The sequence below is a fragment of the Cnephaeus nilssonii genome, assembly GCF_951640355.1.
Source record: "Cnephaeus nilssonii genome assembly, chromosome: X".
In the NCBI taxonomy this organism is placed as follows: domain Eukaryota; kingdom Metazoa; phylum Chordata; class Mammalia; order Chiroptera; family Vespertilionidae; genus Cnephaeus; species Cnephaeus nilssonii.
Window position 1 is genome coordinate 104324987 of NC_137071.1, and position 13883 is coordinate 104338869.

The following is a 13883-nucleotide window of genomic DNA, read 5'->3' on the forward strand; positions in this document are numbered from 1 at the left end:
AGCACATAATAAACACAAACACAGTTTATGAAAATCACGGGAATATATGAGTAATTAAAAGCATTATAGATGGGATGGAAACAAATTAGATTTTTAAATGTTATCTTGTTTGTTTTACCTTCCCTTCTATGCAAGCTCCCTTAGGACACACCGACATATATAAATGTATCTTTCTAACCTAGGGGGCTTCATTTTATTTAGAAAGCCCAAATAACGTTAATACTTGTACATTTTAAAAATCATGGTTTGTCTTTTACTTATAAGGGACCTTCACTCCTAAGATTTCAACACAATTTACAAACAACAAAAATCCTGACAACATACACCTACGCACAGCTCAGAATCAGATACACATGCTGGGAAGAAAAAATACCAATTTAATTTAAAAGCTAGACTTTGTCATCTTCCTTTTTCACACTACACCCAGTGAACAAAGTCACACTAATTTCAGACACCTGCGTGCTCCCAGCACAGGGGACCCTTCCCATCACAGACAGGTTGTCAAGCGGGGTATCTGCAGGAGGAGGGTCAGGCAGCTCTGCCTTGCAACAGAATAACTGAGCTTTAAAATGCTTCTGGAAGGTTTTGCTCAGCCAGTAAAGAGCAAAGGGGTTTACACAAGAATTGCTGAAAGCCAGAACCCGAGAGAAAATGGTGATTATAAAGTGAATGGCAGAGGGGTCCACGTAGGTTTGATAAGTGAATGAGCGGTAAAGATATAAGAGGTGATTCGGCAACCAGCAGAGAGCAAACAGAGCCACCAGCACCAACACTGTTTTGGCAATTCTCTTCCGGGATTCAATCTATAAGAGGGAAGAAAAATGGCAAAAGAAAAAAAAATCATTTAGCTTGAAGATTTAAAAAAGCCATTCTCTAGATTTACCTAGAAATTTGTAGTCAACAAGCTCATGTCCCTTTAAACATGCGTTTATGAGATAACTGCCTGGGATGTGTGGGAAGGCAGCCTGTGGCTATAGGATACATATGGTAACCCATGATCTTGGTTTCATTACCTCCAATTCAGAGACTCCAACCCCTGGTTTTGAGGTATTCTAGGATGTCTCCAATGATCTCAAGGAGTGTTATGGAATTTTGGAAATTTTAATTAAATTAACAATAGAGAGAGAGATACTATACAAGACTGCTTTCACCATATCAGCAGAGGCTGAATAGGTTAGAATATTATTCTGGGGTTTATGAAAGTTGCCAAGTTGGTATCAAAAACTGCTTTTAATCTGTAGGAATTATAAATATATAGTCAAAGAAATAAATATCAATGTTCTTCCTTCATATGTGAAAATAATCTTACACCTATTTAATTTATTGACTTTGAGAAAGAGAAAAAGAGAAAGAGAGAAACATTGATTTGTTGACTATGCTCTAACCAACTGAGTTAGCTAGTCAGGGCCAGTCCTACACTTATTTATTTTAATAATACATTGTACTATTTAGGCACTAAGATTTGTCCATCAACATTCATCATGAGATAAATGAGTGATGAGAAATCTGTGGTGATTTGAATCCATAAACAATTCTATACTTATATCTGACTCTGCATTTTATGATATAACTAGAGGCCCGATGCACAAAATTCATGCAAGAGTAGGCCCTCGCAGCCACGGCTGCCTCGGCCCTCACAGCCCCTGCTGCCTTGCAGCCCCACCCCCTGCCACTGGTCTTTCCGGAAGGTTCTCTGGAAGGTCGTTCCAGAAGTTCGTTCCACTGTCCGGTCTAATTAGCATATTAGCTCTTTATTATATAGGATGGCAGAAAGAACATGACTAAATTATCTAGACAAATATACGGTAACCTATCTTTATTTTTCCTTTCCAGTGAAGAAGTTATTTTTATTTCCATCTAGGAAAATTACTGTAGAGTAGTAGTGTTCAACTGAATATAATGTAAGCCACAAAATAATTTTAAATTTTCTATAAGTCCCACTTAAAAAAGGTTGAAAGAAATAAGTGAGACTAACTTTAATATTATGTTTTATGTAACTCAATATATTTGAAATATTACCTGATAAATGCATTAAACAAACTAATATCATACTAAGTAGTGAAGTTTTTTAATGTTATAAACTTCCAGCCTTTCGCAAAAGTTTTTTCTCTGATCCCAAAAGAGTTCTTCTTAGCTGTCTTTTCTCCTGGTTTTCTTTGGTCATCTTCAAGGTGGTTTACACTTCTCTTAACTATCCGATCTAATAAAGAGGGAATATGCTAATTGACCGCCACACCCTCAAAGATGGCGGCACCCACAGCCACAAGATGGCGGCGCCCAATCCCCTCAGCCCCACTGGGGACTGGGGACTGGGGACTGGGGACTGAGTCCCCCAGTCCCCTCAACCCCCCAGCTGCCCAGGGCCAGCCTAAGGCACAGGCAAGCCTCTGATGGCAGCTGCCCAGTCACCCAGGGCCACCCGAGGCTCAGGTAACCAGGGTCGGCCGAGGTTTGCGCTGCTGGCAGTGGCAGCAGCAGAGGTGTGATGGGGGCATCGCCTTCCCCTGATCGCCGAGTCGCCTCCTGCCCCTGAGGGCTCCTGGACTGTGAGAGGGGGCAGGCCGGGCTGAGGGACCCCTGCTCCAGTGCATGAATTTTCATGCACTGGACCTCTAGTTAATAAGAAAAATGAACCAGATGAAATGAAGACATTGCGTATAGTCACAGATAGAGCAAAGAAACTGTTCACCTGGGCATTAAATGTGCAACTTTAGTCTTATGAGCACCACTGTTTAACTATCCAAATGAACCAGCTCCAAAAAAGGCGCTGAGCTCTCTGCAAACATGTCAAGAGATAAATGGAATCTTCCCTCTCCCCCAAGAAATATAGAAATCCTGTTGCATTTTTAAAAATGGAACAATGTTTTGGCAACACTCTTTTTATTTATGGGAGGAGAGCACACCTGGGTCTTGCAATAGTCTTTTAAACTTGCTTGCTATAGTCTTAAACAAGTGTCTGTGAATCACTGTGTTCTCTTACCACTGACACTTCATACCTGCAGACCTCAGTTTACTCATCTGTGTGTATGTGTTTTGCATTGAATAATGTTATGGCTTCTTGCCAGTTCTATCATCCTGTGTTTTTCTTTCATTCTGTTACACTTTTTAAAACAAAATATACTTCTATTTATAGAACTACCTTGTACAATGTTCCTCATTATTCCATTATGTAAATAATTTTGACTGTTCCCATACTATCCCTTTTCTAATAATAGTAGTTCTACCATTTATTGAATTCTTACTATGCACCAAGAACTATGCTAAGCATTTAATATAGAACATCCACTCCCCATGTTCATTTTACAGACCAAGAAACTGAGGCTCAGGGAGGTTAAGTAAGTTGCTCAAGATCGCTCAGCTAGTATGTGATAGAGCTGGAATTAAATTCTGGGTCTGACAGACTCCAGAGCCCATGACTGTAACAAAATACCATACTGCTATTGTATTTATTGCTCACAGGTGCTAAACTAGGACCTTTGACTTATAAATTCATGCATGAGTCCTGATTAATACACACCTGCTTGCGGACATGGCTTTGTTCTTCAGTAGGTATGTTCAAGGTGCTTTTGTAAAGAGTCTTAGCAATCAAAGAATAATAGACAGAAATAATAGAGAGTGGAATAATGTAGAACACTAAAAAGCACAGCAGAGAATGTATCTCTTGCAGGAGCCTCTCTGAAACAGGATAAGAGGCACATGATTCAAATGTCATATTTTTGCTGGGATCTCGAAAAGTATATACATTTGAAAATATAGCCTCTGGTAGAGCAATTATCATAGACATGATCCAGATGCAGCCAGCTTTGGCACAGGTCTTCAGGATGGCATTGGAGGGCTGTCGCTCCAGAGGCTTCACAACTGCCTTGTATCTAGGAACACATAAGCAGAGGCAAAGATCAAATAAATATCAAAATTACAGACTCTCAGGGTTAAAAGTGGTCATCCAGTTCCACTCCTATCTGAATGTATATAACTAAGCCAACATTAACCACCTGGAATTAGTTATGGTTTCAAATACACATAATACATCCCAGTATTTTTTATTTGTGTCAATCACCTTTTCCCTTATTCACCAGTATGAGATATTGCAGGTTTGCAATTTTATAATTTTGTGTGTAGATCTTTTATTTAGTACAAATAAGTTTTTTCCAGCATAATTTTATGTGTGATTGAGAGTAATTCATTACCTGTGTATTACTGTAAGTATTCTAAAATACTTTTTATATCAGTGACTGATGTTAAACCTAATTCTCCTTTCTTCATGAGTGAGCAGTCATGGAATTACTAGGAAAGTAATTCCACGAATGTATGCAGTAAAGAGGAGAGGGTTAATTTCTTCCCTGTTGAAAAATGCTAATTTGTTGCCCAAGCCTGTTGTAGGTAGATTTGGGGCAAAGCGAGGGTGAAATCAGAAGCCCTGTCTGTGCCCATGCAAAGATGCCTCTTTATTCTGACATATCCACCTTAAAAATCTACAGCCTCTCAATAAATCTGTCCTCAGATAGAATATTAAAAAATCAGGATCAAGAAAAGGCATCAGGAAAGCTTTTCCTCCTCTCAGATTCCAGAATCTGAAGAAACTATTCCTTCTGGTATTTCCAGGCATTGATTACTTATCGGCTTCTTGCCGCCTTTCTTAAGCATCACTTTGAACATTTAGAGCCTCAATTTTGTTCATGTTTTCAGTTACCATTCTACAATAGGAATACAGAAAAACAATACTTAGACTGAAAATATCCTAACAGAGCCTGAACACTCTAGCTGCCAGAGGTTCTCACATGCTTTATACATAGAGATCTAAAAGTTAAACAAGATTAATTTATTTCTCTGGAAACGACAATGTCGTTGAATGCCTAAAGAGAAAGCAAATACAATTAAGTGATGATATTACACTGAGTTATCAGGAAGCTGAAAACCTCACTGCTTTTCTGCCACTAATTAATTTGATGAATTTAAAATAAATTAGATACATTTTGTTTGTTTGTTTCTTTTGTTTTTTTACTGGTCTTCTGGTAGTCAGTAATGCATATGTGGTCAATTTCACACTTAGGCTGATTTTTAAATGTTGACAATATTGCACCACTAGGCTGCACTAACGTATAAAGCATGAATTGTTTTTCTTTTACACCTGAAACAATTTTCCGTTATAAACTGGGGGGGGGGGGGGGGGGAACAACATCGTTCACATATTCTTTCAAGCAAACAAATTTCACTTCAAAGAGAAAACATTATCCCTAAAACATACAATTTCAACCTCTCCTCTGATGCTAACACAGGAATTTTAACATTCTTACACCAACTTTTATTTAAAATGCCCCCAATTTTCTTACATCCAGCTTACAATATGAGAAAAGCAGAGTAGCCAGTGAATGCTAAGTACAAGCTTTCCTTTTTTCATCTCATTTCACACTCTGGCAAATATAACTGAGAAAAGAAACCCACCTGTCAGCGCTGAGAATTGTTAAGGTGAACACTGATACACCAACAGAAGTGAGCCGAATGAAAGAGAGCACCTTACATCCAATTCTTCCGAACAGCCATCCTTCTGCAAGGTAATGGGTTGCATCCACCGGCACACAAGTTAGCAGAAGTAAAAGGTCTCCAAAAGCCAGGCTAGTGATGAAAATATTTGGAACAGTTTGCATGGATTTAGTCTTGAAAAATACTTTGATGAGAATAGCATTTCCAAGGATGCCCACTGAAATGATCACAGCATACGTTATATAGATGGCACACAATGCTTCTATTCCTGGAGAGTTGTCTCCGGTCCATCCTTTATTTTTGTTATCATTAGGAACAACAGAGCTGGATGATTCTGTGTCATTTGTGATGGAAATGAAAGTCTGATTAGGTGACTGAGGCTGTCTTTGAGGCATTTCTTCTGAAGATTATGCTTTTAATATTTCTTCTGTTCAGTTCAAGTGTGGTTGACTGTCACGTCTAATGCCCATGTCTAGTTATGAGATGGTAGAGGAACACAGCAGAATGGCAAGCAAATTCAAGACATCCGGATACTGCTTTACTTCAGTTGCTCTGTGTCTCCCAGCATGCTTGGCTAAGTGCTTACGAATCTGGCACTGAAGAGTCAGAGGTGGAGGAGTTTTATTGGTGTTTCTGTGACAGAATGAGGGGGGTGGGAAATGCTCTGCAGTTGCTTGTTCTTCCCTGTTGGGGAATCTTATGAATAACAAGATAGTTTAGAATAATACCTATTGTTTATTAGAATCACTCTGTTTCCATACTGAACCACAAAAACCTATATAGATCTTGTCACTTTTCTACTGGGGCTCATCATTCACTTTTCTGCAATCAGAAGATGGTTTAATGCATTCTTTTAGATGATAAATAAGTATGTATGTCCCCTGAAGCACAAACTCGAATCCACTTCTCCAGATTTCATATCAGTGAGGTGCTGAAGCAAACATCACTCACATTTTGACAGGGATGATGTCACCTCCAAGGAGGGATAATTCAGGTGACCTGAGCTTATCACTTTGTTCTGACACATGGTAATTCCCAACTTTGTGCGTATTACTTGGGCTGCACTGCACAATTGCAAAGCAACCTTTATGAGATGAAAATGCAGGCAAACCACCAGTTTCTTTGTCCATAAATGTCCTAATAAAACAGTTTTTACTGTTTGACTGTCTGTTTTAAAGATATTTATTTTTAAATGCTTTTTAGCATTTTTCTCTTTAGAAATGGTTATAATGAATCTGCCTTGTTACAAAACAAAATAACACAGAACACAGCTTAAGGTTCCGACACAGAAAGACTTGTAAGAATGAAAATCATTCTTTTCAAGTGAGGGAATATCATAGGTTACTCCAGAGGTGACGAGCATATAGATGATATCAATGGAAGGAGGCAGAAAATGAAGACAATTTACCTTAGTACCTGCAAGAAAAGACCTTTGTTACAGAAAATGTGACTATGTGATTTATGTGTGTATGTGGGGTGGGGGGTTGTTTGAGAGTGTGCAGCCAACAGTTTGAAGACATTTAATAATATAACCTGCTAAAAATATTTTCTGAAATGATCAATTTCAAAGGATAATCTCTCAGCTAGGAGAAACTTTTTGTAGTAAGGTGTTTATAAATATACCTATATAAGAACTAACCTGGGGAGTAAAATGAAAAGCTAGCCAGTGAACAGGAGGGGCAAAGAAAGGTTGCTCTTTATACTGACAGAATAGTTGTAATAAATTCTACAGGGAAAATGAATTGGACGAATTGAATCAATTATCTGGTTAATTTGAACCACCTAAACCACACCTATCCTCTACCCTTCATGAAATTATCTCCAAAGCTTGAATTACTCAGCTAAATAACTGTTTTAATGGGAATGGGGAAGGGAAATGTTTGGGTAAAACCAAATCCCTTAGCTTTTAGTATATACACTTAAGTAATTTCATAGTTCATATCTTGTTTCAACAAAGCTAATGATAAAATCTCTCTGTGATTCCTACATATCATTTAGCAAAGACCAAACAGTATCTCCCAATTCACACCTCAACTGATAGCCACACAGCAAGAAACAAAGCCTGCCAGTGATTTCCAAAATCATCTGGATTCCAAAGATCTAGGGCATGGTTTTCATCAGCCTGCAGCCACCAGCCTGTCTTTCCTCCTCCTTCCTTCTAGTCAGGAGAGGTCAGGAGAGAGCAGTGATATTGGGGTGCTCTTGGTGCAATGGAGTTCTTATCTCTAGAATCCTAGAATCCCAGAATATCAGAGATTGAAGTGACCTAAAAGATGATAATATCGAATCCTCTATTTTTTCAGAGGCAGAAATGAGGTTCAGAAGGGGAAAGTATCTCATGCAAGGTCACACAAGTATTTTGTAGCTGAGATGAAATAGGTTATCTCTCTATTCCAAAAGATTAAAAATCAGTGACAAGAGCTGAAAATCACGGTTCCTGACCATAAGTCATATTTCCTCATTTGGCATTGTGGACTTAGGTTTTCTGTATGTTTTATTAACCAAAGAACAAGAGATTTCCTGCCTAAGAAGCAAATCATGATAGTTTAAATGCATCTGCTTTTATATCTACTTCTTTTACCTTATAATTCACCCATAAAACACAATCATGTCTTTTGTAGTTAAAGTTACAGGGCACTTGGTCTATACAAAATGATGAAATATTTTTGTTTGTTTGTTTTTAGTGCTTAATTGGTCAATATCATCATCCAAGGTTTTCAAAACCAACTACTTGGCTATAGATTAAGCAGCTGTAATACAATTTAATGTAGCCTTTTAATTTGAAGGAAGTAGTGGATATTGAAAAAACAAATTAGCATTTTTCTGAAGTAGGGATTCCTGATTCAGTCCAATTCACTTAGTGTCAGAAAAATCTTTTTTTAAATCTCCAAGGAGCTGGAGATCTAAGGATGCTGAAGAACTCTTCTCTGCCTCTTAAGAGTTAGGGAGAGGGATTAGAAAACGGTTGCTAGAGAGACTGAAAATTTAGCCCCAAAGGTTTCAGCCATCAGTTACACAGAAGTGTGGTTCTCTCAAATTATGGCTTGCATCAGAATCACCAGGAATGCTCATCAAAATACAGATTGCCGGGTTTCACCTCCAGAGTTTCTAATTTGTTAGTTTTGGGTGAAGCCTGAGAATTTGCATTTCTAACAAGTTCCCAGGGGATATAGATAATGCTAGTTGGGAACCACACTCTGAGAACTACTTATGTAGGATAAAAATAATCCAGTTGTTTAAGAGAAGCCCGGCTTTTCCTGATACTGAGGTCAAAGAGATATTTCTGTTGGTCCTTTTTAAAAAAATATATATATTTGTATTGATTTCAGAGAGGAAGGAGAGGGAGAGAGAAAGACATCAATGATGAGAGAGAATCATCAATCGGCTGCCTCCTGCATGCCCCCTACTGGGGATCAAGCTCACAACCCAGGCATGTGCCCTTGACCAGAATTGAACCCGGGACCCTTCAGTCCACAGGCCGACGCTCTATCCACTGAGCCAAACCAGCTAGGGCTTTGTTGGCCTTCATTAAAGAAAAAGGAATTTCCCCAGCTGGTGTGACTCAGTGATTTAGCATCAACCTATGAACCAAAAGGTCAGGATTTGATTCCTGGTCAGGGCACATGCCCAGGTTTTGGTCTTGATCCTCAGTGTGGGGCGTGCAGGTGTGCAGGAGGCAGCTGATCAATGATTCTCTCTCTCTCTCTCTCTCTCTCTCTCTCTCTCTCTCTCTCTCTCTCCCTCTCTCCAAAATATATCTTTATTGATTTCAGAGAGGAAGGGAGAGGGAAAGAGAGATCAAAACATCAATATGAGAGAGAATCATCAGGCATGTGTCCTTGAGTAGAATCGAACCTGGGACCCTTCAGTCTGCAGGCTGATCTCTATCCACTGACCCAAACCAGCTAGGGCCAATGATTCTCTCTAATCATTGATGTTTCTATTTTTCTCTCCCTTTCCCTTACTCTTTGAAATAAATAAAAATTATATTTAAAAAAATGAATTCTGTATAGTGATGAATACTTCAAAAATGTTCTCTATATTTTTCAGTCCCTGATAAGCCAGATCTGCTGAACTCTTGGGTACCTATGCTCAAATTACCCAATATGTTTGGGGTGATCTTTTCATTGGGAGAAAGATAAAGTGGATACACTTTTTGCCTATAACTCAAGTGCTAATTCTGGTTGTATATTTGAGAACTGAAAAATAAATAACTAGATTTCTCAACCCATAAGTCTCTAATTACAGAAGCCTCTTCTTTTTCTGTTAATCCTCAACTGAGGATATCGCTTTATTGATTTTTATAGAGATAGAGAGAGAGAGAGAGAGAGAGAGAGAGATAGAGGAGAGAGAAACATCAATCAGTTGCATCCTTTACATGCCTCAACTGGGGATTGAACCTACAACCTAGGTATGTGCCTTGACCGGGAATTGAACCCACAACCCACACTCCAACCAAGGCAGATATATATATATACACTCTTTTGCTGGGAAACAAGATGGATTTCTTTGTTATTAATTAACTGGATTAGATCAATTTTAAGAGGACACAATTTGACTTGTGGGTGTATTTTGATGTATATAATAGTGATTTCTGTTGTCACAGAGTTCTCTGTTCTCCCTCATAATTTCTAGTACAGTTTCATATTTCAAGGGGAGACTATTCAGAATGGCCTCTGCAGAAACCAGCTAGAATAAATACAAACTGTGTAATAGTAGGCTCTATAAATAGTACAAATTCCAACTGAAATTTTTAAGTGCAATTTTTTGTTAAAGCAAATTCTTGTCGTGATTAAACTAATGGCTCCCTAAAAGTGGACAACCATGGGCTGTTCAGATTTAGATGTCTTTATATGACCGAATCACTGTACTTGTCCACCCACACATGCCTAATATTGTGTGCTGGGGTCAATGTGAAGTTCTATAATTATAATAGAGTGAGGCAATTTTGCAGCAGTAAAATGTTTAGGCTTTCTGAATACTGAGGTACAAATTATGAAGTAGATGAATTTATCTCTTAATGCATTTCTACCTCTCTTCTCAGTAATCTCCCTTTTCTTAGAATTATCTCATGTCCCTGATCATGTGTTCCATTCCCACAGGGCTTACTTTCAGCATCCTTCAGGTTAATTCATGCTAAGGCACTTTAACTCAATAAAGACTATACACTTATCATATGGCCCCATAATTCCACTCCTATGTATCTACCGAAGATAATTTAAAGCATATGTTCACACGAAGATTTGTATATGAATGTATATGGAAGCATTATTCATAAAATAAACTGGAAACAACCTAAATATCCAGCAGTTAGTGATTGGGTAAACAAAATGTGGCTTATACAATGGAATATGACTCAGCAATAAAAAAGAATAAACTAGTTTTTAATGCAGTTCATTGGTTATCAATTTTACTTTTTTATGAGACATAAATATTAACACTCTGTGGCTATTTAGTTAGTGATATGAAACCCTTTCATGATTTAGAATTTGTAGTGGGAATTGTCCCAAATCAAACTAGTGACACTTGCAAATTGGAAATTGCACATTATCAAAGACACAAATGATTAAGTGCATTTTTATTATTCTCATCTCACCTTCACTGTAGGATGAGAATATCAAGAGATTTGGTTTCCTTACATGTTAGCAGTAAACTCTTGTGAGTTCAGACTTGTAACTAATCCCAAATAAGAACAAAATATTGGTACATGTTACAAAAGGATGAATATAAAACATACTCAATGAAAAACACTAGGTTCAACATATGATTCTTAAAATGAGAAAAGTCAAAACTAGGAAGGCACATCAGTGATTGCCTGAGTCTGGAGGTTGGGGCAAGGATGACTGCTAAGGAACACAAGGGAAAATTTGGGGATGTTCTGTAATGATGGTTGCATGATTGCATACATTTATTAAAACTCAAACTGTACATGTAAAACAAGGTGGATTCATGTTATGCAAACTATACCTAAATAAAGATGAAAAATGAGAAAAAATAGTAAGCCCCGGGCTCGATACCCTTAGAGGATAGAAATGAGTAACATATTTCTACTACAGGGATGGTGGGGCAGGAGAATGTCACCTATGCTCAGAAACAAGTCTGCTCTTCCTGGAACCGCTGCTTCTCTACTGGGCATCAGACTCCACCCTATAGCATTTTATCCAGACTAGAGATCATACTTTTGGGAGATACAGAGATGAGTAGAACTCAGAACCTGTCCTCAAAGAACTTAATGAGAGAGATAAGATAAGGATACAAATAACCAGAAAACCTGAATTTCTCTGGCTCCTACACACACTTGCTCACACAAGATATTTAGCTTCTTGCAAAGTCCTCCACCTTCAGCACCTCTGGTAGCCCCTAGGGATGGGGGTATTACATGTTGTTTGGGACTAAGGTTGTGGGAGAGATTGTGGCAATAGTTTAACCCTTTAAGGTCTTTCCTGGGGCCTTCCCAGTGCTTACAAACAAGTAAATTCCCACCAACATGGTTGCTGCTCCACTGGGTGCTCCACACTCTCCCCCCTGCCCCAGTTCCATGTCACTCTGCTGGACTTTGTAGTCTTTTCCATTACACCAAGCACAGGAGTCACTCTCTTGTGATCACCACTGGTCTTCTGGGAGCTGCTATTATAATAGGATATGATAAGCCTGCAAATTAAAAATAAGGTCTCCTTAAATCTTAAAAGTTCTTATCATAAGAAAAACATCCTATCTAATAAAAGAGTAATATGCAAATTGACCATCACTCCAACACAAGATGGATGCCCCCATGTGGTCAAAGATGGCTGCCCCCATGTGGACACAAGATGGCCACCACAAGATGGCCAGCAGGGGAGGGCAGTTGGGGGGGACCAGTCCTGCACGGGAGGGCAGTTAGGGGCAAACAGGCTGACAGGGGAGCAGTTAGTCATCAATCAGGCTGGCAGGAGAGTGTTTAGGGGGTGATCAGGCTGGCAGGCAGAAGCAGTTAGGGGCAATCAGGAAGGCAGGCAGGTGAGCAGTTGGGAACCAGCAGTCCTGGATTGTGAGAGGGATCCCAGATTGGAGAGCATGCAGGCTGGGCTGAGGGATCACCCGCCCCCCCGTGCACAAATTTCATGCACCGGGCCTCTAGTTTTTTAAATAATGTAACAATGATGTTAACTAGACTTATTATGGTGATTATTTCACAATATATACAAATATCAAATCATTATGTTGTACACCTGAAACTAACATAATATTGTATGTCAATTATACCTCAATTTAAAAAATAAGGTCTCTTATTTTTCAGTATTCAAATTACAATGGCATTGGCATTGAGGCCCCCATACAAACAAATTTTATTTTCTTAAAAGAATTCTAATGGTCTCCACCTTAAATAGGTCCAAAATTCTGTATGGTTGTGTCTATCTATGCACAAATCAGTCCTCTACTTTATTTGTTCAATCTAGTTCTCTGGGTTACTGACAATTTAAAGTTGCATCTTGAAGTGTACTTCAGCACTGCTAATATCAAGGTGGTCCCGCTTGCTGCTCTGTTAACTGATTCAATTATCCCCACTTACATATGAGGAAATTATTGAACCCAGGTAGGTGGTTCCAGAGTCCATGCTCCAAACCACTACCCCTATCAAACAGAGGTGGCTCCAATCAAGCCACCAGTTTAACTGGTTCCAGCACAGAATGCTGACTAGATCCACTCTCATCAAGATGGTTTCTCAAGGTGTCATCTTTACTCTCAGTATCAGGTCAGAAGTGTCCTAAAGAAAGACTGCCTGGGTTCCTAAGGATTCTAACTCTTTAGTGGCTTAGATGCAGCTATTTCCTTTGAGGAACATCCATGGGATGTTCAGAATGACTGCCTTTCCCAAACAAGACCCCTCCAGTGACCGGGACTCTGATTCTCAGTGTGGATCATCTGTGAAGTGACTCACGTCCCATGTCCCGCGTGGTTCAGGGTTCAGGCTCTGGAAGAGGGGCTGCATGCAAATGAAAGAGATGAGACAAGAAATAATAATTTTGAAATATTGGGGAACCAGACGGGAGCCCAACTCAAGAGGAAGGACTCTGGTTGGGCTCAGGCCTTGCCATCCTTTTATTCAATTTGGGATACACCTATAGCCCTTAGGCAGGCAATTTCCAGATTTACATGACTGTCTGGTGGGGAAGTTGCTTCAGCTACCATTGTCTCTACTAAACAGTGGGTGCATAGCTCTGACCTTTGCCAGGGCTCAGGGTTACCAGCATTCCGGGATCCTTGTCCACACCTCTCTGCTAGTGAAGACAATAGGCGGTTTCCCACATCATCCACTTTCTCTTTCCATAGGAAGGCTCTCAGAGCACCTCCCTCTTGTTCCTTCTCTGCATTTTGACCTCATTCAGGACCATCCAGGACATTAGACATCATTTATGCCTTTG

The 13883-nt window shown here is 39.2% G+C and overlaps 1 protein-coding gene across 1 annotated transcript; it reads right to left on the reverse strand.

Annotated features, from left to right (window-relative positions):
• Positions 1-389: 389 nt before the first annotated feature.
• On the reverse strand, positions 390-5876 carry BRS3 (bombesin receptor subtype 3; the record flags this gene model as incomplete). Its single annotated transcript, XM_079765605.1, has 3 exons — positions 390-803; positions 3518-3869; positions 5443-5876. 3 exons carry the CDS (start codon positions 5874-5876, stop codon positions 390-392), a joined length of 1200 nt encoding a protein of 399 aa, XP_079621731.1.
• Between the last annotated feature and the right edge of the window lie 8007 nt (positions 5877-13883).